This window comes from Hipposideros armiger, unplaced genomic scaffold, assembly GCF_001890085.2.
Source record: "Hipposideros armiger isolate ML-2016 unplaced genomic scaffold, ASM189008v1 scaffold_64, whole genome shotgun sequence".
Lineage (NCBI taxonomy): Eukaryota > Metazoa > Chordata > Mammalia > Chiroptera > Hipposideridae > Hipposideros > Hipposideros armiger.
The window spans coordinates 869,139-894,077 of NW_017731414.1; the positions used below are offsets into that span (position 1 = coordinate 869,139).

General features: G+C 46.9%; 1 protein-coding gene across 2 annotated transcripts; it reads right to left on the bottom strand.

The window, feature by feature from the left end:
• Positions 1 to 4,059: 4,059 nt before the first annotated feature.
• On the bottom strand, positions 4,060 to 24,885 carry HAUS8 (HAUS augmin like complex subunit 8). 2 transcript variants are annotated; one of them, XM_019641792.1, is made up of 11 exons: positions 24,708 to 24,885; positions 19,904 to 19,968; positions 16,790 to 16,845; positions 13,073 to 13,154; positions 9,722 to 9,817; positions 9,518 to 9,612; positions 8,844 to 8,909; positions 8,580 to 8,738; positions 7,149 to 7,290; positions 5,541 to 5,682; positions 4,060 to 4,478 (listed from the first exon to the last, which is right to left on the bottom strand). In XM_019641792.1, the coding sequence occupies exons 1-11, from the start codon at positions 24,734 to 24,736 to the stop codon at positions 4,247 to 4,249; spliced, it is 1,164 nt and encodes a 387-aa protein (XP_019497337.1). In that variant the 5' UTR covers positions 24,737 to 24,885; the 3' UTR covers positions 4,060 to 4,246. The 2 variants fall into 2 exon arrangements, with proteins under 2 accessions (XP_019497337.1, XP_019497338.1); XM_019641793.1 differs by lacking the exons at positions 16,790 to 16,845; positions 19,904 to 19,968; positions 24,708 to 24,885 and adding an exon at positions 13,581 to 13,656.
• Between the last annotated feature and the right edge of the window lie 54 nt (positions 24,886 to 24,939).

Sequence of the window (24,939 nt, forward strand, 5' to 3'; positions counted from 1 at the left end):
TGGCTGAGGTGAGAGCCAGAGAATGGGCCTGAAGGGCCATAGGGGTTCTCACACAGAGCAATTCTAACCCCCAGGGTCACTGGGCAATATCTGGACACGTTTGTGATTGGGGGTGGGGTGGGGGAGGGGGAGTGCTACTGGCCTCTGGTGGGTAGAGGCCAGGGACGCAGCTCAATACCCTCAATGCACAGGACTGCCCCCACTGCAAAGAATGATCTGGCTACAAACATCAACAGTACCGAGGTTGAGACACCACGGCTTAAACACAAGCACGACAATTTAGAAAGCATGTTTGCTCAAGTTCCGTTGTATAAATTTCTTAGTGAAAATGTGATGCATGCAGATGAGAAAGTATTTGACCAAAATGTTAAAGGAATGTGAAATGCAACAAGAATAACAAGCAAGCATTCCGCCCACCTCAGGGTCCCCAGCCCACCCCCACCCTAGAGACAGCTTTTCTCAGCACATTCTTATTTATTTTTCCAAGTTTTTAGAAAATTTAAAAACAAATTGTTCTGTACCCTACACATTATTTTGAACACTCAGATACAGAGAACATTTTGATGGTTGCCAGATGGGAGGGGGGGTTGAAAGGATGGGTAAAAAAGGGAAGGGTTTAAGAAGTACAAACTGCTGTATTTCTGAAGCTGATGTTGAATAATATTGTATGTCAACTATAATTATACATACATACAGTCACGGGACATGGAGTAGAGAGTGGGAATGGAATCAATGGAATTGTAATAGACAAGCATGATGTGGGGGGGGAGGGCAATAGATGGGGGGAGGGGGGTTGTTACTTTGTGAGGGTGAAAAGGATAACTATTGCATTGTTCTGTACACCTGAAACTAACAATAAAAAATTTTTTTAAAAAAGTACAAATTGAGTCACAAAGTAGTCATGGGGATGTAAAGTACAGCATAAGGAATATGAGGTATGATAAAAAAATATGGTGAATATTTAAATTTAAAAACTTATTACAATAAAAGACACATTGCCATTAATCCCCCTCAAAATACTTCCTCTCGTTTCCAACACGCTTATCCCATCATTCCTGCCACTTTCTGAAGCAGTTCTGGAAGTCCATTTTCGTGTCTTTAGCTGCGCTGTCATGGCTGCCTTGATGTCCTGAATCGATTCAAAACGTTAACCTCTCGTGGTCATTTTTACTTTGGGGAAGAGACAGGAATCACATGGTTCCAGATCCAGTGAATAAGGTGGATGAGGACACACCGTAATGCTTTTGTTTGTTTTGTTTTTTTAATCTGTGTTTTTTTGCTTATTGTTGTTTTGGTTTTTTTTAGCTGAGCCATCCTGCCACCTGTTGGCAGCTCAGCAGCAGCTCAGCTCGGGCCGGGCATCAAACCGCTGTTGCTCAGAGCTCAAACTGTATGTAATGTCTTGACAGAAACTGCTGTACCAGAAGCGATGTGTGACACAGAGCCTTTCCGTTGTGATCACAAAATACGGTGAATGCAGCTGCTGAGTGCCATCCAATGGAAAGGCAGGGATCTTCAATACAGGAAGCGGCATGTGAACCTTAGTAATGGTGTGTGACAAGTTTCAACTTGTTCAGTGCGGTCAGTCGGGTGTGAGCTATGGTTGAGAGATGTGTTTTAAAGTGTGCCATAAATCATCCTCCATCATGACAACTCTCCGTGTCACACATCACTTCTGGTATACAGCAATTTCTGTCAAAAACATTATGGTGTGTCCTCATCCACCTTATTCACTGGATCTGGCACTGTGTGACTTCTGGCTCTTCCCTAAAGTCAAAATAACCAGGAATGATAAACGTTTTGAATCGATTCAGGATATCGAGGCAGCCACGACAGGGCAACTAAAGACACTCACGAAAGCGGATTTCTATAACTGCTTCAGAAAGTGGCAAGGATGATGGGATAAATGTGTTTGAAGTGAGGGGGAGTATTTTGAGGGGGATTAATGGCAATGTGTCTTTTACTGTAATAATTTTTTTTAATTTAAACATTCACTGTTTTTTATCACATTTCATATAGTCAATAATATTATAATAACTGTGTATGGTGTCAGATGAGTACTAGATTTATCGGGGTGATAGACTGAAGGGGAGTTGGGGGCAAGGTGAAAAAAGGGATTAAGAAATACAAATTTATAGTTACAAAATAGTCATGGAGATGTAAAGCATAGGGAATATAGTCAATATGGTAATAACTATGTATAGTGCCAGGTGGGTACTAGACTAGTCAGGGGAATCACTTTGTAAATTATATCAATGTCTAACCACTATGCTATACACCTGAAATTAATATAAAGTAATATTGAATGTCAAATGTAATAGAAAAATTAAAAAAGGGGTGTGTGTGAAAAGGTTCAAATTTCCAGGTATAAAGTCATGGAGCTGTAATGTACAGCATAGGAAATATAATCAATAATATTGTGATAGCATTGTATGGTGTCAGATGGTTGCTGGACTTATCATGGTGATCATTTCTTTGTGGTATACGCCTAAAACTAATATAATATTGTATGTTAGCTATATGTTAATACAAATCGTTAAAAAAAGAAAAAAATCGTGGCAATCCTTCCAGGTGATCTCTTAGTTTTAAGTTGGGTCCCCAGCATGACAGAGTATATCTGACACACTCATTTTGCAGCACTCTGGTGCCCTTGCTTAATTGAAGCATGCAATATACCACTGCCCATTTTGACAAGGTTGACGCAAAGGTCTAAATACAGCACTGTGGAAGCGTGGGAGGGGTAGGAGGCCCCTGCTGGTCCCTGAACACTCAAGGACCCTAAACAATCTGCTGCTTTTATCCGTTTGGTGAATTTTTAAAAGCTAAAAGGCAGAGATTGTAACAGTAGATGGCAGTTGCTTTTCATGAGTACCTTTCAAATATTTTAGGCATCTCAGTTAGTATGTTTAGCATTGTAAAGAAGAAAACAAGATTCTTTTTGGAAGATATGGAGGAAAGCCCCATGGTTAGAAATCCCCCAGAGGAGAGTAAGAGAAGCAAACGAAGTAGCTCTGGGGGACTGGTTCCACAAGGGCACTCCTTGGTGAAGGCAGAGATTATAGCCTGGAATTGCTTGGGGGCATAATTGGAATAATTAAGATAATGTTGACAAAAGAACCAGAGTGCCTGGGGTATCCCCTTCTGTGGACCCAAAGCTTTTTATACACAATGGTGGTGGGGGTGGGGGTAGTTTCTGGGACTGGCCAGGGCGTGGGGAAGTTTCTGGGACTCTGATACAGGAGTTCCATGGAGATCCCTAATGAGGGCTTCAGTGGACTTGCAGAACATGGAAATGAAAGGGTTAGTAGTATGGATCGAAACTGGAAGTTGAAACTAGCCTGATGGAAAGAGTTTGTGTCCCTTGACCTGCATGTTTTGTGAGAATGGCTATCGTGTGTGACTGGGGACTGCCTCTCCTACCTGAAACTAAATCCAAACCAGCTGACCAAGTCCCCAGGAGGCCCCAGTTAGGAGTGTAAGGACTGGTGAGATGAAGTTGGAAGTTGAACAAAAGTGTGCCTGTTTGAACAGGCTCTATTTAGATCAAGTGGATACATCTCTCTTCTGGAAATGCATGATGGGGATGGATACTGCGTCTCACTGTGGGCACCTCCCCTCCCTGGTGTCATAACGCTCCCTGGTATCGTAACGCAGAAGGCATGACCATGGGAACCGGTAAAAGCCAATGGAGGCATGTCCATGGGAACCACTAGGGTTGCCGGAGCCTACGTGGTGCAGACCGGAGCTAGAGAGCTGGCTGGGCAAACTCTCTGCCACAGAGTCCAGTGTGGAGTAGATGGCAGCTATGGCAAAAGCCCGCAGGTACCTCCCAGTGACCGCTACTGGGATACTGGACTGGACGGGGAATTTCCATTTAAGGACCAACTGCTAACTTGCTGTCAGATATTAAATACAACAGCCCTGGGAGTGAAAGACAGGAATCATCTTGAAAGTGTAATACTCATAATGTCTCAGAGGTTCCGAGGCTCAGAACCAGCTGTTTGGAAGAATGTGAGACAACACGTACCTTCTGCTCCCCCCTTATGTAGAAGCCAAGGCTCAATTGCCAAACAGTTTTATTTTTTAAATATCAAACAAGATTATCATACAAAAACAGGTACACTGCAGAATTAAGTGACTAAAGTGCTTGAGTTTCCAGAATAGCATATCTGCACCACTGGCACAGATGTGCCCTGGACAAGAGGCACAGAATGTGCTTTATTCCCGATGGTTTGCAGGAATGTCCTCATTTGGGCTGGGGACACAGCCTGTGTGTGGATTCACAGTGCATGTGGCTTGTCAGGCCAGAGAGGAGTGGGAAGCTTGCCTCTCCCTGAGTTCCCCCGCAGGCGCCTTCCTCACTGAAATACCACTGGTGAGAGGTCGCGGGGCCCTGGGCCTCTTCCCAGACCTCCTGGTTGATTAAGGCTGCCTCTTTATTCACCCCGGCGGAGAGTTCCTGCACCTGGACAAAGGTCCTATGGGAACAACAGGAAGGATGACGCTTTTTCATTTTCATCCTCTGTGCCCAAGATTCGGATGAAGCCAAAGCGTCTCTGCCTTCATGGCAGCAGTGTGAGGGCAGCCAGTTCAGACTTACTACTCGAGAGTGCTCATGGAAAAGTGTGGGTCAGTAAGCTCCATCTGAACAGAACTCAAACAGGGACGCCCCCAAACACAGGACCACACAGGCATGAAAGAAGAGATTCATTTGTTCAAGAAATATGGGGAGCATCAATGCTGTGTCAGGAATGGATGACAGAGCTGTGAATGGGACAACATCCCAGCCCCCTCACAATGCAAATGCTGGCGGGAAACAGGTACTAAACATGTTTAACCATTCGAACCTGCGACCCTTGCAATGTAGAACCCTCTGGTGTGTGCTGCTTTCATCCCGGGGCACATACAAAAGGAAATGCCACAGTGGATGGCAGTTGTTTTTCATGAGTACCTTTCAAATATTTTAGGCATCTCAGGAAGTATGTTTAGCATTGTAAAGGAGAAGAAAATAAGATTCTTTTTGGAAGACGTGGAGGAAAGCCCCATGGTTAGAAATCCACGGAGGAGAGTAAGAGAAGCAAGCGAGGGGGCTCTGGGGGGCTGGCCGGGGGCTGCGTTGGACCTGGGGCTGGTTCCACAAGGGCACACATTGGTGAAACCCATCAAGCTGTACCGCTACAATCTACGCCTTTTCTATATGTACTTACACTTCAATAAGAAGTTCCAACAAGATCGTCTGAAGCCCCTACCCTAAGAAACATTTAAAGCATGAATAGACGGATCCAAGGGCGCCTGCAGTGCTGTTGGTCTGAGGAAGTGAATGAGGGATAAAAGTATCAGCCCCTTTCTATTTGGGCTGATGGAGAACTCATAGTTGGCTGAAGGCTTTCTGCCCATCTCCCTCGCCCTGCCTGGCTGGACCCTTGCACCCTGGGCCTCTGCAAATACCAGAGCTGCCCACTCTCCAGACAGTACAACTGCCAACGACCCATCTCTGCCTGACGGGGGCTATCTTTTTCTTAAGACATGTTCTGAAATACCTTCGAAGCTCCACATCCTTCTTCTGGGTCACTTCCTTGAGCTCACTCAGCAGGTTCAGCACTTTCTCATTTTCATCTGAACTGCCGATCTCAAGTTCTCCCAGCAGATGGAGCGTAGTTGTCAATTCCTGCTGCAAATCATCTGGGGGAACAAAGGGTCGTCAGCCATGGGCTTCAAGGTGCCCCAAGCAACCCACTCACGAGCTGGGTAGCTGACAAGATTTCTCTCATTTCGCTGGAACGCTCTCATGTTATGCTGGAATCATGAAGAGTTCAAAGGCAGAGAGAGTCATGAAGGAAGACATTTGTGCCCTGGTACCACCTCTGTGCCCCTTTGCCTGAGGTCAAGGTGGTCTGAGACCGTGGATCAGGCGTGTCTACCATTCAGGCAGTGGGGGGAACAGACCTAGAATGCCACTCCTATGTCCTCAACAGAAATGAATGCTAAAGGTGGAGAAAGCCTGTGCAGAGAGTAACTTTCAAACAATCCTGTGGTTCCCACTCCGTTCCAGCTTCCCACACCCCACACCCCAGCAGAGAGCTGCCTACAACTGCACAGCACCCCAGCTGCCCTAGGAAAACGAGCATTTCTGCTCCTGGCACACGTCCCATCTACCAGCTACACATCTACACAAGTCACAACGGTACATTATAACATTTTGGGAACCTCATAAGGGTTCTCACAAACACACCTTTCCCCCACCCCAATGTGTGGTCTGAATTGTGTCCTCTCAAAAGACATATTCAGGTCCTAATCAATGGTGTGTGTGGCCTTACTAGAAATGGGATCTTTATAGATGTAACTGAATTAGAATGAGGTCATAGGGTGGCACCTAATCCAATTAACTGGTGCCCCTCTAAGAAGAGGGGAATTTAGCTACAGAGGCGCTCAGGGGACAGGTCATGTAAAGATGAAAGCAGAGACTGGGGTGATGCTGCCAGGAGCCAAGGAAGGCCAGCAATACCAGGAGCCGGGAGAGAGGCCTGGGCCAGGTTCTCCCTCAGAGCCTCCAGAAGGAACCAGCCCCACCCACACCTTGATTTTGGACTTGATTTTAGGTGGCAATGTTTTACTACATCAGCCTCAAGAAAATGTAGTTAGAGACTCATGAGAGCTCATGAGAGCTTAAAAATAATCAGACTCTAGGGCAGCTGAAAACTTGCTTTGGGAATATATCTGTTCTAAAGAGAATTTTAAGGTCAAGCACAGCACTTTTCACACCTGCCAATTTCTTCAAGTGAAGGATTAGGTGGGATCCCTCTAAAGGAAAGGGACCCCACGGCTCTGCATAGAAAGCAGGACAGTGGATCAGCGGCCCTGTCACTGCCCCAGCCAACAAGGCACCTTGTAGAGACCGCCCCCAAGGCCAGGGGATTGCAGGCCACTCCCCAAGAATGCCTCTCAGCAGGGTGGGAAATCAATGGGGAACCCATAGGCCTGGGTTCTAATCCCAGCATGTACCCTGGACAAACCGCAGTCTCACTGGCCCTGCATCCTCTGCCATTTGATGGGGACGTGCCATCTACCTAAGAGGCTTGTGAGGATGACAGAAAGGGATAAAGGTGCTGGGCACACAAGTGCCAACACACACTGGTGGTTCCTCCTACCTAAGAACTGCTGCCTGTCTCCGTCCAGGTAGACTGATCTCACGGGCAGTTCATGTCTCGTGGTGTCCAGGGCCGTCGCCAACGTCTTGTACTGCTCCTTAAAGCGTTCAGCCACAACCTCGTAGGGGCTGAGCATCTCGATCTGCAGGCAGGAGGGAGAGGGCCTGAGAGATGAGACCCTGCAATCACCACCCCTGAAGTTTCACTGACGGCACGTGTGTGATTAAGACACAGACTGTTCTTTCAGGATCATCTAGGAAATCCTCCGGGAGGTTCCATGAGTACAGTGGGCTCTCCCCTAACTCTGGCCTACCTCCTCACCATGAACACGCATCCGCCTTCCAGCACATTCCAGGGCGAGCCCTCAACCGGAATCATAGCAGACCCAAGAATGCTGAGTCTTCCTGCTTTGGAGAATTGAGCTGAAACGCCTGCCCTCTGCAAGGCAGTCCCCACCCACCCACTTTTCCCTCATACACGCTATCTGGGCATCACGGGGCTTTGTAAGAATTCATTATTTGTCATTTCTTTTCATTCCACTCCACGAGGACAGGTACCCCATTCTTAGCCCAGGGCCTGGCCACAGGGCACTCATATATGCACGCTGTTATGGGCTGAGCTATGTCCCCCTAACTCCCTAATTCCTCTGTTGAGGTCCCCACCCCCAACACTTCAGAATATAATCTGGTTGCAAGACAGGGTCTTTTCCAAGGGAATCGAATCAAAGTGGGATCATGAAAGTGGGTCCTGATCAATATGCCTGGTGTTCTTGTAAAAGGGGGAGATTTGGAGACAGACATGCACACAGGAAGAACGTCAAGTGAACAGACACGGAGAAGACAGCCACCTACAAGCCAAGGAGAGAGGCCTCTCATGGCCCTCAGGAGCCATCCTGCTGACACCTTGATCTCAGACTTCCGGCTTCCAGAACTGAGAAAGGGTAAGTGCCAGTTGTTTAAGCCACCCAATTTGTGGGACTTTGTTACGGTAGCCCCAGGACATTGCGTGGGGAGCCACATCCCCCACTCCATCCTTCTAGGTTCCAAGGGTTTGCTCCATGGCCTTCTTAGGTGTGGATGCCTCTGTCCCAGCACTGACCACATGGCGCCAAGACTGTGCCTCCCACCAGCCCCCTGGCCCCCTGGGCAGGCCTGGAGTGCATCTTCAGGTCACTGGGCACAAATTGAAGGTGCCTGAAGAATATGTGCATGTGTGTGCTGAAGGGACAGGTCCCTCTTGCTGGTTGGTACTTAACATTACAGGCTCGTCCTCTTATAAATTGTCACACACCAATACTCAGTGGTGTCAAAAGCCAAGCACAGACTTAGAGCCAGGCGAGGAGCAACACCCATTGTAAATGCTTCCTCCAAATATCCCTGCCACGGTGACCCTGCTGGGACAGGTGGCCCAGAGGCTGTGGTCACAACCGACCTGAGCATTGAGGACGGCCAGCAGCTCCCGCTTCCTCTGACGGAGGAGAAGTTGTCGCTTCAGCTGGTGGACCTTCTTCTGGAGCTTCTCTTTCTCTTGGCACATCGTTAATAAATTCTTTTCGGCCTTTTCTTCAAATGCAGCGAGACCGTTCTCCATCTGTTAAGTGCAGAACAAGAGCTCAGGCCAGAGCGGACTCCCATCCCTGTGGCCGACAGAAGCCACCTTTCCACCCATGTACCATGTGAGCGCGGCTGTTTTCACCTTTATGGCCAGTAGAGTCAGGAGTAACGTTTGGGATTCCATCATTTCCATTGCTTCGGAGAGATCCTTAAGGAAAAGGGGAAGATACTCTTGGTCCCCCAATGAACTGGTGTAAATCCAGCCCTCTTCCCTGGGAGAAAAACAACCCTAACTCATACTACTTTTATTAGTTCAGTAATTCAATTAATTCTCTACTGTATAACCACCTGCTGTTTCCACTATCTCATTTAGTCTTTTGGGGCACTCTGTAAGAAGGAAGAGGATGGTGTCTGGCCCCCTCCCAAGGGCTGAGTGGTCAAGGGCCAGCTGGAGGGCACCTGCCCATTCAGTGCCACACTGGAACCAGGACTCAAGCCTCCCACCCAGTGAAACCACAGCCAGGACACCCTCACACTGGGGGACAAGGCCCGGCCAAGCGCCTTCCCTAGCATGGCACTGCAAACAAGGCCCCAATCTCATTTTTCACATGATCCCACTTTTGTATCTATTGTACGTGTACTTGGAGAAACACACTACAAATGATCTAAGAACGCATGTTGATTTTTGTCCTAAAAGGCACGGCTGGCTTGTTTGTTTTTAGAGTCCCAGGCCTCACATGGCACCTGGCACAGGGCAGGACTTAAATCAGATTTATCCAACCCATGAGTAGCTTCTCTGTCATTTCAGACACTTACTGGGTTCTTTTTTCGTGAGGCAGAAAACGATGTTGATTCGGTTTTCTTTGACATTTTTTTTTCTAATTGTGGAGTCTTTCTGAGCATACTTTTCTCTAAGATCAAGAAAAGCATTTTTCAGGTCAAAAGGGCACACTTCGGAAGCCCGCTGAGACACACTGCAACCCCCAGCTGGGAAAAGAAGGGGTGACACGAATGCTTTACCATTAATGGATGAGAGATCCAGGTCTGGCGGAGCAGTGCCGTGCCCTTCCAGCAACGTGGACTGCAGATCACCTTTGCCGAAGATTCCACTGTTTTCTGTGGGCCCAATGAGCATCCCAGGAAGTCAGCAGAGTCACCAAGACACTACACCTAAGCCAGAAAGTGGGCAACCTTTCTGGACAATATCACTGTCTTCCAAAACTCAACTTCTTGCTATGTAGTAGAGAAGGCTGGAAAACCTTAGGAAATTCCTAGCCGTCAACTTGAATAAAATTTAAAAGAGAACTGGAAAAGAGAGGCATTCTTTATAAAACATGCAAATAAGCCTTTCTTCCGAGTTTAATACAATAAATACTGCTGTGTTCACGATGTAAGAATATATTAGAATACATGCCATACATGTGTTCTGCCCTCAGCTCTTTCTCCTCCTTTCTCTAGTAGCTTCTGGACTGTTCATCTTCCCCAAGAGGTCCCTCCATCTTTTAGCCTCTGTTTAAAAATGTGAAATTATGTCTTACACCATCTAAAATGGGCACCGGTGTACTGCATGCTTCAATTAAGCAAGGGTTCCAGAGCACTGCAAAATGAACAGGTGGTATGTCAAATACAATGTCATGTTAAGAACTAAAGAGAGGGGTAGCTGGGTGGCTCAGTTGGTTAGAGCGCGAGTTCTGAGCAACAGGGTTGCCAGTTTGAGTCCCACATAGGCCAGTGAGGTGTGCCCTCCACAACGAGATTGAATACGACGACTTGAGCTGAGCTGCAGCTGAGCTGCCAGATGGCTCAGTTGGTTAGAGCGTGTGCTCTTTTTTTTTAAAGATTTTATTGGGGAATTGGGGGAGGGGAACAGCAATGGGGAAGGGGAACAGACAAGTTGCTGTCCTTTGGTTCTTCAGTCTAGATGTGGAGGATGTCGCTTCACTAGCCCATGTTGGTATTGTGATCATTGCGCTCTTCCCGGGTGAAGCAGTCACTCGCCGGCCATTGGACGGCCGCTCACAGCGGCTCACGGCAGCTCACAAAAGTGCATGCCAGCTGCCGGCCAGCTCCACTGCAGCCTATGCCATCGCCTGCGACTCACGGCAGCCCAGCTCCAGGTCGAGCTGTTGTTCACCACCTTAGCTGTAGAGGGCGCAGCATCACTGGCCCTCATGTGGGATCCTACGGGGGCTCTGCTGCTCAGAGCTGACATTCCAAACCAACTCTTAACCAACATGCCACTTGGCCAGCCCTTGAGCACTTGCTCTTAACAGCAAGTTTTCCGGTTCAATTCCTGCATGGGATGGTAGGCTGCGCCCACTGGAACTAGATTGAAAACAGTGACTGGGCTTGGAGCTGAGCTGCGCCCTCCACAACTAAGTTTGAAGGACACCAACTTGACTTGGAGCAGTTGGGTCCTGGAAAAAACACATTGTTCCCCAATAAAAGTTAAAAAAGAAAAAAAGAACTAAACAGAAAATGATTTCATAAACAACTATGCGGTTGAGGAAACGAATATATGGAAATGAAAAGAGGAAAGTCACAATAATGTGTAGGGCATGGTACTATTTGTGTTCGAATTTTAAAAAAATTCTAGATAGATAAACACAGATCTATCAAAAGCAGCTGATTTCTGGGTGAGGAGCTGGAAACCCAAGGTGGGAGATGGTGACTTTTTATTGCTATAACTTTTGCACGGGTTAAATGTTTTGTCATCTTCACGTATAGAAAAGCCATTTCCTATAAAGCCATATGATGGAACTCAAAAAGCAGTCCCTCTAAATCATAATTATGTTTGAATTGTGGTTTGTCAGCCTCGGCACTATGGACATTTGAGGCTGGATCATTCTTTGCTGTGGGGTCGTCCTGTGCACGTGGGCGTTGAGAAGCATCCCTAACCTCCACTCACTAGATGCAAGCAAGTACCATACCTCCGTCCTCAATCTCAACAACCAAAAGTATCTCCAAACAGTGCCCAGTGTCCCTTGGAGGTGACAATTGCCCCCACATGAGAACCCTTATTTTAGAATGTGGCAGGCCCAGTTTCTGACCCCTCAGACCATGCCAGTTTTCTCAGGTTCATGCATGGTCAACTAATTGCATGAGAAAACACTAGAAGCCTGGCTCTGGTTCCATGTGCCTGCTACTCAATCCTGCCTGGGTCAACCAACAGACAGAGCAAATTCTGAAAAACATGTAAATCAGGATCAGCAAACTTACAGCTCACCGGCCAGACCCAGCCCACTTCCGGTGTTTGTTAACAAAGTTTTACTGGGATACAGACATGCCCATTTGTATATGTGTGGTCATGACTGCTTTCACGCTTCAAATAGCAGAGTGAGTGTTTGTGACAGAGACTGTCCTGCAAAGCCTAAAATATTTACCATCTGGCACAGAAAAGGTTTTCTGACCCTTGATCTGAACAATATAGTAGGAAATCTAAGTTGTAAAAAAAATAGCTAATTTTTTCCTATGAGACTCAAAGCTGTCACCATTTTGAGCAAGGGAGTGAGGGCCTAGAAAGTTTTGCTTTTTGTGAACGGCTCTCATGCAAAAAAAGAGCTGCCAACTCTTTTTTTTTTTTTCTTAGCTGAGCCATCCTGCCACCTGTTGGCAGCTCAGCGGCAGCTCAGCTTGGGCTGGACTCGAACCGCTGTTACTCAGAGCTCAAACCTTTGAGCGAGCTCTTAACCAACTGAGCCACTCAGCCGGCCCAGAGCTGCCAACTCTTGCTGGAGAGGCAGGCACATGAGGATCTAGACAAAGTGCTACGGTGAGAGGGGCGTTCCCAGACTTCTAGATAAGCACACTGACTAAAACCAAACACCAAATATGTCAACAGTGATGGTCTGAGTGCCAGATTGTGAGGGAGCTTCCCTCTTTTGGTCTACATTTTCCATTTTTTTATACTGAACACATGTCATAGCTACAATCAGAAAAAAATGAAAGTTTTTCAGATCACTTTGGTGACAGCTTCCAGAAGGATATGGGGAGGCCATTACAAGTAAGACACAACCCAAGGCAGTGAGAGGCAGGAGGATGAGGCCTCATGCCTTCTCTGAGAGTCCTGATCTGAGAGGGCCGGCAGGAAACAATCATGTGATCAAGGAACTGGTGTCACAAGGGGGAGCCATGATGGCAACTCAGCTCTTCTCAAGGGCCACATAGGAAGGAAGTGACTTCCCCCACTACCCCACCATCCCCCAAGGCTGTCCTTACACTGAAACTCTTGGCCCAGCTCTTTCTTCTGACGCTTCCCAGAAAGAAAAGAGGTAGTTTTAACTTAGCACACTTGCAAACACAATTCACCACGACGCTCATCACTTCCTGAGCTCCACAGCCATTTCGCGCCCTCCCTCCATCATTACGTACCTTTGCTCTTCTGGAGTGAGCTGGGTTTCCTTCCACTTTCAGGCATCTTCCCACTGGTCTTCAAAGCATCTGTTCCAAGAGCCTGTTAGGGAATACGTGACATTTAGGGAACAAGACACCTCCCCTTCGTGAGAAGGGGCCCCTTCGCGGTCTGCACAGTTTGCATCTGCTCTCACTTTGAGAGAGGGATAGACTTAAGGAGTTCTGACATTTAACTGCGTATGTACAGGACAAACTAATTTTGTCAAAAAGGATACCCTCACGTGCACAGAACATAGGAAACCACCAAAATGTTTGCCAGTGATTATTTGACATGGCAGATTACAGATGACTGATCTTCTGCATACATTTTAGTATTTGCCAGTTTTATAGAGAGAATATTACTTTGGTCGTCAGGAAAAACAAAGTTTTTGTGCAAGTATTCATCTTCACAACTTACAAGAAAAGCAAGCAAGCCATTGAGAGAGCAAGCCATTATAAAACAATAATATATAAGAAAAAAGAAAACCTTGTTAAGAGTGAGAATATTTCAATGTAGAGACCACTCCTATTCAACCTTGTACTGGAGGTCCTAGAATAAGAAATAAAAGGCAAACAGGTAGGAAAGGAAATAAAACTCTCTTCTTGCAGACGCGATTCTTCATGTCGAAAATTCTAAAACATATTTAAAAACGCTATTAAAATTAGTAAGTTTAGCAAGGTTGTATAATAGAGGGTTGATTTTTTTTAAAAAATCAATCATATTTTTTAAAAATCGATATTTCTAGCAATGAATAACTTTGGAAATTGAAATTAAGAGAGTACCATGTAGCACTAAAAACCCCCAAATACTTAGGTATAAACCTAACAAAACATGGGGAAGGTCTGTGCACTGGAAACTACAAAACATGGTTGAAAGAAATCCAAGAAAACCTAAATAAATGAAGAGGTACCCCATGTTCATGGATTTAAAGATTTGCTGTTTCTAAGATACTGTTCTCCCTAACCTAATGCATACATGCAATGTAAGCAAAATCCCAGCAGGAGATTTGGTAGAAAATGGCAAGCTAAATCTAAAATTTATATGGAAAGGCAAAGGAACTAGGAGTCAAGTAGTTTTGGAAAAGAACAAAGTAAGAGAATTCATACTACCTGATTTCAAAACTTGCTACAAAGCTAACAATAATCTCAGCAGCAAGGACCTGGCCTAAGGATAGACATGTAGAACAACGAAAAAGAACAGAGTCCAGAAATGATGCATACATATACAGACAATTGGCTTTTGACATTGGTGATGAGACAATACAAGGGGGAAAGGAAAGTCATTTCAACAAATGGTACTAGAACAAAAGAACATCCATGTACTTAAAAATGAACTTCAATTCCATCATCACAGAAGACACAACAATTAATTCAAAATGGACCATAGACATTAACGTAAAACCTAAAACTATAAAACTCCTAGAAGAAAACATGGGAGATAATCGTTTTGGTCTTGGGTGAGGCAAAGATTTCTTAGATAAGACACCAAAAGCACAATTCATAAAAGCAGAAATCAGTAAGTTGGATTTCATCAAAATCAAGAACTTCTGCTCTTTACAAGACACTTAAGAGAATGAAAACACAAAAGATAAGCCATACACTGGGAGAAAATATTTGCAAATCACTATACAGGGCTGGCATCCAAGATATAGAGAGCTCTCAAAACTCAATAGTAAGAAAACAAACAACCCAATTAAAAAATGGGCCAAAGATTTGAATGGACATATCACCAAAGATAGGAATGGCCAAAAAGCACATGAAAAGATGTTCAATGTTATCAGTTTTTATGGAAATGCAATTAAAACCACAGTGAGATCCCACTTCACACCCACTAATATGGCTTCAATCTTAAAGTACTGATGGGAATTCTCAGTGGCAGCTGGGAATGCAAAAAGGTGCAGCCACTTTAGATAGCAGTCAGGCAGTTTCTCAGAGTCAAACATATAACCCAGTAATTTCCCTCCTGGCAGAAATATGAATACATCCACACAGAATCCTACACAGGAATGTTTAAGGTGGCTTTGTTCAAAATCGCCCCAAATGAGACAAACCAAATGTCCTTCACCAGCTGAGCAAACTATGGGCCACCCACACAGTGGCATAGTCTTCAGCCATCAGAAGGAACCAACACTGTTACAGGCAGTGACAGGGAGGAATCTCCAATGCACTTTATGTGAAAGAAGGCAGATACAAGATGCTGCAACCCGACACCTTTTAAATGACCTTCTGGGAAAGGCAAAGCTACAGATGGGGACAGAAAACAGATCAGGGTTGTCTGGAGTGGGGAGGGGCTGGCTCCATCTGAGCACAGGGGGGTTTGAGGGGTGACAGATTGTTCTATATCTTGATTGTGGTGAGTCCATGATTGGATGCCTTTGTCAAAACTCACAGAACTGGATGCTGAAAAGAATGACATTTACTCTAAGTAAATTATACAGCAGGTCCTCAAATAACACTTTGTTATAATGTTGATCAGATGCCATAGGAACTTAACTCTCCTTTATTATTAATTAGCCTATGGTAAAACTGGTTTCATTATACATCATTTCACCACAGTTCCAAGAACCTATTGATGGCATGAAGTGCGGACTTACTATCCCTTAAAGATGAAAAGAGAAGCTCTCAAAAAGATACAAAATACTACATACAGCATGTAGACACATGGGGGCACTGTAACCAAGTTTGCAAGGCAACGTTAAAATTATGAAGTGTAGACTGTGATCCTTTGTTGAAAATCACTTTAATACTGTAAACCACCGATTCTGGGTGATGAGGTGTCGACGTAGGTTCATTGATTGTAAATATGCACCACTCTGATGTGGGATGTTGCTAGTGGGGAGGCTATCTTTGCATGTATGCAGGGTGGGGGTCTATGGGAAATCTCTGTATCTCCTGCTCGATTTTGCTGTGAACCTAAAACTGCTCTAAAAAAATAAAGTCTTTTTAAGAAAATCACACCAAGAAGCATATCAAACAGTTTGTACAAAGCTATCTTTTTTCTTCAGGCCAGATCTTAAGTCATGTTTTTAAGAACCTGCCATTCTCCCTAAAAAAGATAGTGGAAATGAATATTTAAGTTTTACCATAAACAATGATTTGGAAAAGAGAGGGATAACACGACCTTCACCTCACATTCTCAGTCCATACACACTGAAATAAAATACATAATTGGGTTATGGACGGACTGCTTTCATTAGCATCACACAAAGCACAGTCTCATGTTAAGTGTTTCATGCCAACATTTTCAATGGTTTAATAATTTTCATGGTGTGGCTACAAGTGGTTCATGAAACTCTTCCTCTAATACTGGGTGACTCAAGCACATTGTTCTTCCCACAGTAGTTCTCTAAAACCCTGCAGGTGTTTTTTAAAGACCAGCCAAGACCAGGGAGTGTGTGCTGGGCACTCGCTAGAACTGTTTCAGGACAGAATCCAGAAAAAAAAATTTTGGATCAAAAGGCAGCAACAATTTTAAGTATCAACAGAGATCATGGCTTTGCAAAAAGGATTCTCAAAGTGATTAGCCACTCGCGACAGACACACAAGACTCGGCATGAGGGACGTTAACGACCTCAAATGCAACTGGGCAAAGTGCCCTAAACGCTGCCTTTTGGGAGCAGGCTGTGCCCAACTCTCAAGACCTGTGTCAGAATTCCAAGTTCATCAGAACTGTTTCAAATATACATTATGTGTTACCTTTTTGGTGTTTTTCTTCTCATACTGCAGGTATCGGGACTCGACCACTTTTCCACCTGTGGGGGACATACCGTCCGTTTATAACAAAACTACAACTGGGGTGTGTGAAGACCCACCAAGGACTGAGGACCCACATCCCCTCCCCGAGAGCTGGGTGCTATAAGCCCTCCCTGCTCAATGGCAGGAACAAGGGAGCTACTGCCCCTTGCTCTTCTCAGATCCTGTCCTTCAGCATCCTTGAGTATATATGGGATACCTACTGTGTGCAAGAATATTTATGGGACATCTACTGTATGGAAGAATATATATGTTGGAACACTTACTCTGTGCAAGAACACTTAACAGGACACCTACTATATGCAAGAACATGTTGGAACACCTACTGTATGCAAAAACATGTATGGGACACCTAATGTATACAAGTCCCTGGGCTCAGAGTGGAGCCACAGAAATCTACAGGAGCTATGATTAAGGAAGACCAAGGACTATGCTCCGAAGATCAAAGCAGAAAGGGGACTAGGGCCAGGTAGGAAAAGGAAGAAAAACCTTCCACAGAGGGCCACCTATTTGCCTCCTCCTCCCTCCCCAGCTCACTCCTTCCTCATGGTCGTGACCTTGACTGCCCCTTCTCCCAATGTCTTTGACCCACCGATGGTACTGCCTTTCACATCCCCTCATCCCACCTCTCCTAGCTCAGGACCCCTCCCCTGGACATGGTCAGCACCAAGGGCCCTCTCAGGCACAGCGTATTCCTTATGACAGCCCAGCCCCAGGTCCCCTTCCACACCTGCCCACGGGGCACTGAATGTGGATGGAGGAAACCCCACCTGTCCTCTCAACCTCCAGGGGCTCTTGCTGCCCAGTGATCACCCACAGTCCTCTGATCTGTCCCGCACCCCCTCTCCCGGACTCTCCCTTGTACCTTTCCTCTGGGCCCATTCCTCTGGTCAGCTGGGGACCTGTCTCCTACTTCACTGGGAAGACAGCAGTGGCCCCAGGAGCTCCTCCTTCCCTGGCACCCAGACGCCTCCCGACCTCAGAGCTATAACCTGGCCCTGCCTCTGTGTGTGAGAGCCCAGCCCTCATCCCATAAGGAAACTGCCACGGCCACCCCTTTCCATACCACCCCTGCTCCTCTCTCCAATGGTGACACTGTTAACTCCACCCGCAAGCCCCTGGACTCACCCCCACTTCTCTGCTTCCCTTTACAATGCTGGTTCCTCCTCCTCTCCTCCCTCTTCCCTTGATCCGTCCCTCCTTCCCTCCCGCCTGGCTCTCACACCCACCACCGCACAGAAGAAACTCATTTGAGCAAGGCCACCGAGACAGACCTCCCTGCTCCAAAGCCCATCAGCCATTCTCAGTTCCCGTCCTGAGCCATTAGCAGCGCTGGCCACAGCACAGCCCGCCCCCTCCTCTTGGAACACCCAGCGGGCGTCCAGGCTGGCTGCCCCCCTAGAGGCTGACAAGCTGTATTGCAGGTCCACCAGCTGGTGAAGCCTCAGCGCCTCTAGGCACCTTGCAGGTCTGGCACCACAATTCAGGGCATCCCTCTGACCTCTTCACCTTCTCACCCTGATCACTTCACTCCATTCCCATGACCATGACCCCCTTTGCTGTTCTCCAACCAGCGGACAGCTCCCACACTTGCCCTCCTTCCCAACTCTGCTCAGCCTAGCACATCCCTCAAACCCAGGAGCTACCCCCGTCCTGCTGTTTTATCCACAGCACCTGTCATCTTCCTCCACACCCTGGGTCTCCTTGCTTCTCCACTAGTTGTACCACCTGTGTCCCAGACAGCCAACTCCCTGAGGGCAGGGGTTTCTGTCTGTTTGGCTTGCTGCTACATTACACCACCCTTCAGGGAGTAGGTGCTGAACAATGCATCAAATGCACGACTCTGCACTTTTTCTAGGTGCTTCAGGGCCTCCCTTTTTATTAAAGAGACCCAGGGAGAGTGACTTGATCAATGTCACATAGCTCAGCAGTTCGGTTGAGCAAGACTGTGATTTCAACTGTGTCTTCACACTAGGATTTGCATCTTCCATTGGAGATTCGGGTTGCAGTTGCCACCGAGAGGAAAGGAGGCATACCCACAGTTAATGGGGAGCTTGGCTTGGGCCACGGAAGCAGTGATCGCCCTGAGTGTGCCCCAGGCAGGAAAGAGTTCTGACTATAGGGAGAGTGGGCTCAGGCAATTAGGTGGGAGGTACCTAGAGTCAAGGCCAGGACCAGGCAGGGCCAAAGGGAGAGAATCAAGCTGCCCTAAGAATCTGCCGCTGGGTGTCAAGTGAGGGATTGGGGCGAAAGGCACCCTCGGTTCCAAGCAGGGGGAGATCATCCTATACTGGGCGTTTCTAATGTCCTCAGCAAAGGGTGTTGCACATCTAGGAAGGATCTGAGGCTCTGGGTTCCTTGGACAGTTGAAAAGCAGTTTCAAGTTTCCAGAAAACTAGAATGCACCTGTTTGTTTTAAATGGTGGTGGGTTTTTCACAGAGGCAATGTTATAGTGAAGGACATAATTTGTGTTCAAGAACCAGACCACATGTAAATAGAAGAGATGCTACAAACAAGATCCTGCTCTAAGTTCTTGGAGACGCACACTGGCACATTTTAAGAAAATTCTTCGTTTCAGAGGCTTGAGCTCTACTGCAGGAGATCCTCGAGTCTGCTGCCCAAACTGGGGACTGCCAAGAGTCAAGGTGGGCTGTTCACAGTGACGCCAGACTCTCAGGTGGACACAGGGCATGGGGGCATCCCCAAAGGACTGATGTGCTTACAGAGAGGAGACTTAGGAAACTTAGATGTTTGATAATGAACTCAGTTCATGCCCTCCTCACCCACACTTCCAAGTGACGAGTGCTGGGCGTAGCCTGTGACCCCCATGGCTGGAAGGGCCCACTGCCCTAGATGACCCCCACCAGGCCCTGCAGCACCATTGGCTGCAGGCAGGGCTGGGTGACCAGACTTGAAATCCCCCAAGGTGTGACCAGAAGGTAAAATCAGTTTCCCTGCTCCGCTCTGGGTTTTTTCTCCCCCCAAAAGGACTTACTGGGAAACAAAAATCACTTTTTACTTCACCGGATCATGAGGTAGATTCTAACTTGACTCACCTTGTATTCTTCTTCCTTTCGGCTTAGCGCCACTAGGAGTACTGGGACCTCCCATGGAAGGCTTCCTAAAAGAGAGAGGGGGTCTTGTTAATGTAGATGACAAGAAGCTGAGGGAAGCCAGTGAGGAGCCAGGGTTTCTGATCTCTGCAAAGCTGGGCCACCTCAACAGGAAGAGGAACATGGAGCCCTGTCACCCAGGGTGACAAAGAATAACCCAATGCCTGAACTAAGAAAGGCCCAGCGTGAAAAAAGCCAGCATTTTTGCCAAGCCTCAAAGATCTCAACTTAAGTTACAGGTTCATCAATTCAGCAGGTGGTTATGTGCCTGCAGTTTGCCAAGGGGATGGATACACAGTAAACGAGGCACAGAGCTCCTTCCGTGAGAAGGAGGAGCAGCATTTTCCTGTCTGACAAGTGTGAAGGGCAGCCTGGAAAGGTCGGGGGCAGGCAAGCAACAAAGCACCTTCTGCTCAGGTACACAGGAGAGGACATTCTAAGACAGGGATCAACAAGGCCAAGGGCATGGGGACTGAGGAGAATGCTGTAAAAATAGGAAGTGATCGGCCCTGTGGCTTAGCTGGAGAACAAGGACAAGGAAACGGGATCAGGAGGAGAGAACACTGGGCCGGGCTGGCAGTTCTGAATGCCAAACTTAAGGGCTCAGACTTGGTCCCATAGCCCAGAGGTCAGCAACCTTTCACTGTAAAAGGCCAGACAGTAAATATTCTCAGCTCTGTGGGTCATGTGCTCACAATGACTACTCAACCTTGCCATTGTAGCACAAAGCAACCATGGATGATGCAAAAAGAAATGGGTATGGCTATGTTCCAATAAAACTTTATTTACACACAGTGACATTTGAATTTCATACAATTTTCATGTGTCCTGAAACATTCTTCTACTGATTTTTTTTTAACAACCATTTAAGAATGTACAAACCATTTTCAGCTCACCAGCCTTACAAAAAAGGGGGCATTCGGGCTTTCACCCTTAGGCCCTAGGAATGAACACTGTCAAGCTGTGTTTCATGAAGACCACTGGCAGCTGGGAGGAAGACAGGCTCTAAGGTTCTAGAAGCACAGGGACCAGGTGTGCTCCTCAAGATCCCCCAGTTCCTATGTATGCATCTGCTCAAACTACCATCACAAAATGTAAGACACAACAGACATTTATTTCTCATAGTTCTAAAGCAGCGGTTCTCAACCTGTGGGTCGCGACCCCTTTGGGGGTCGAACGACCCTTTCACAGGGGTCGCCTAAGACCACCGGAAAACAAAAAGATATTTACATTACGATTCATAGCAGTAGCAAAATTACAGTTATAGAGTAGCAACGAAAATAATTTTATGGTTGGGGGTCACCACAACATGAGGAACTGTTATTAAGGGGTCGCAGCATTAGGAAGGTTGAGAACCGCTGTTCTAAAGGCTGGAAGTCCAAGATTAAGGTGCGGGCAAGGCAGGTGGCCACAGGGAGATGAGAAGAGGGTGAGTGGGCAGGGCTAGAACATGCAAGCAAGCTCTCTGGTGTCACTTCTTATAAGGACACCAATCCTTTCGGATCAGGGTCCCACCCTTATGACCTCACTTAACCTTAATTACTTCCATAGAGGTTACATCCCCAAATACAGCCAATGGGGGCTTAGGGCTTCAACATATGAATTTGGAGGGACAGGGTAACCACAAACATTCAGTTCATAACAGCCTGGCAGATAGGAGGCACTGGATAAATATTTGTCATACAAATAACTTAGGGGTACTCACTCGAGGGCAATTTTCACTCCAAGACATTTGGCAATATTTGAAGACATCTGTGACTGTCACAACAGAGGTGGATGCTATCGACATAGTGAATCAAGGGCAGAGATGCTGCCCTAAGATACACAGGACGGCCCCCATCACATAGATAATCCAGCCCCAGATGTCTACTGTCAAGGTTGAAAGCCCCTGGCCTGATAAACGGGTGATCAGGAGTATGGGACTTAAGACATACAGAACTTGGAACGCTGTTGCAGAACTCCTATCTAAAATGAAAAAGCATTATGGATATGCAATGAGACATCACCCCACACCTGTTAGAATAGCTATTATCAAAAAGACAAGAAATAACAAGTGTTGGCAAGGATGTGGAGAAGTTGGATCCTTTGTGCCCTGTTGGTAGGAATGTAAATTGCTGCAGCCACTATGGAAAACAGTTTGGAGGTTCCTCAAAAAAACTAAAAATAGAACTACCACATGATCCAGCAATTCCACTTCAGGGTATTTACCCAAAGCAAATGAAAATACCAACTCTAAAAGGTACCTGCACCCCCATGTTCACTGCAGCATTATTTACAATAGCCAAGACATGGAAAACAAGACATGGAAACAACCTAGGTGTCCATCGATGGATGAATGGATAAAGAAAATGTGAGATATATATAATGGAATACCACTCAGCCATCAAAAAGAAGGAAATCTTGCCATCTGCAACAACATGGATGGACCCTGAGGGCATTATGCTGAGATAAAGTCAGACCAAGAAAGACAATACTGTAATAACCTCACGTATATGTGGACTCTCAAAACAAAACACTGAACTCATAGATAAACAGATTCGTGGTTACCAGAGGCAGGGATAGGGTGTGAAATCGGTAAAGGGGGTCAAACTTCCAATTTTAAAATAAAGAAGTCATGGGGACATAATACACAGACAGCATGGTGACCATAGGTAACAACACTATATTGCATATTTGAAAGTTGCTAAGAGAGTAAATTTTAAAAGTTCTCATCACAAGAAAAATAATTTATCTGGTGACAGATGTTAACTAGGCTTATTGAGACTTATTGTTGTGTTATTTCATAATATACACAAATATTAAATCTCTGTGTTGTACACCTGAAACTAATGTTATACGTCAATTACATCTCAATTTAAAAAAAAAATAAAAAAATAACAAAGCCTGAATATTATTTGGTCCTAAAAAGGAATGAAGCGCTGATGCATGCTAAAACAATGAACCTCCAAAACATGATATGCTGAGTGAAAGAAGCGAGACACAGGGCCAGCCGAGTGGCGCGATGGTTAAGAGCTGGCTTGGGACGCCAGAGGGCCCCGGTTCGGATCCCACATATGAGGGCCGGTGACACTGCCCTCTACAAAAAAAAAAAAAAGAAGTGAGACACAGAAGGCCATATAGTGTATGATTCCATTTATATGAAATGTGCAGAACAGGCAATTCATAGTGACAGAAAGCAGATTGGTGGTTGCCAGGAGCAGGCTGGGGTGGATGAAGAATGGGAAGTGACTGTAAATGGATACTTTCCTTCTGGGCTGAAGAAAATGTTCTAGAACTCCACAGAGATGGTTGCACGACATTGTGAATGTCTTCACGCCATGGAATTGCTCACTTTACAAAGATTAATGTGCAGTCCTGGGCATTTCACCTCAGTTTTAAAAAAGAACGAAGCATGACATAATAGGTGAGAGGGTACAGTGGGGCAGGAATCAGGCTGGAGGATGCAGCAGGGTCTGGAATGCCTCCCAGGTTTCCAGTCTGGGGAAGCCAGAAGAGGAGGGGACATCAGGAACAGAGACCAGCCATGAAGAAAGAGCGGGTTGAAAGGCCAAGCTGAGGCCTAGGTGCTGTGACTCCTGGTAATGTCACAAGACAGGCTCCACTAGTCACAGCAGTGGTGGTCACCTTGCTCAGTTCCCTGTAACCACTGCCTGTGTGGCTGGCTTCAAGGACCCCAAAGTGAGACCCAAGCCACGCTGGGGGGCACCTCTAACCCTACAAATACATGCATGCATAACTGTTGGCCTGCTTTATCCCCGTTTTCCAGACAAGGACGCAAAGCTTAAACAGGTCACCCCTAGTGAGTCTCAGAGCTAGAAAGGGACAGAGCAAAGGTTCCCTCTGGGGTCTAAACCAGGGCTCTGGAACCAAATGGAATGGGCTCAGGCCAAACCTGCAGGTACCTGGGGTGGGGATTGGGGGTCATTACACCTGTGCCAGCCTCTGGTACCTCCCCGGTACTGTACCTAGGAAAAGCTAATGTCAATCTCACAGGGCAAAGGGCTGTGGAGGAAACAAGTGATTTCAGCTGGCCTTTTTAATTTTCATTCACAATGGCACAATAAGCATTGGCCGAATGAACAAATAAGAGAAAACACAGTTCTGGAAATCATGCTTGGCACTGGGTAAGTGTTCCACGTCTGTCTTATTCTTGCTGTGTGACTCTGGGCAAATGGCCTTCCCTCCCTGAGCCTCCATCACCTCATCTGTAAATGGGAAGCATAGAAAAAGACAGGTGGCTGGATTAAAGGAGATACTTTAGTGGCCCAGCACTTGTCCACTACAAAATGATCATTCTAACAGCGACAGATCACATTTACAGGCCAGGTACTGTTCTAAGCGCTTTGAAGCCTCACAGAGGGCCTACAGGTGGAGCGGCGAGATCATCAGCCCCATTTCGCAGCGGAGGAGAGGCAGAGAGGTTAAGTCGTTTGTTCTAGATGGCCCCGAATCAAAGCGGTGGACCTGGTACTATTGGACCTGGGACCCCGCGGACCTTAACTATTGTATATAATTCGCGGTCTCATTCAGCGCCCCCCGCTCCGAGCATGCGCAGAGGCCGCACCCCCGGGGCCTTCCAGATCTTGCGCATTCTCACATAGATCTTGCGGTTTCTAGAGGGATCAGGTCTGGGTTCACCCCTCCGTCCCCCCGGTTTTTCAACCCTGCTGCCCCTCCGCCCCCAGCCCTCGGCCATGGCCTTCCTGCCGACACCCACAAAATCCAGACCCTCGGCGCCTCCACTCACCCTGCGGCGCGCCCCGAGGACTCCGCCATTTTCCCGCCTTCAACTCAAAGGCCGAGTCTTCAAGTTCGAGTCCCCGCCCCCTCGCCCCGGGCCGGGCCATATTGCGGCGCCGCAGGAGGGGTGACCGCAGGCCGCAGTGGCGCGTGGCTGCGGGAGGAGCCGGTGCCCCCTGCGCGCGAGCCTCTCGGACCTCCCCTCACACTTGGTTTCGTCCACTGGCGCCGCGGGGGGG

Bases quoted from the DNA above. Each gene is read 5' to 3' on its own strand.
- HAUS8 (XM_019641792.1), bottom strand. From the start codon at position 24,736: ATGGCGGAGTCCTCGGGGCGCGCCGCAGG. The intron at 9,613-9,721 runs GTAAAGCATTCG...TCTTGATCTTAG, and splicing joins GGATCTCTCATCCATTAATG to AGAAAAGTATGCTCAGAAAG. The intron at 4,479-5,540 runs GTATTTCAGAAC...TTGTTCCCATAG, and splicing joins AAGGATGTGGAGCTTCGAAG to GACCTTTGTCCAGGTGCAGG.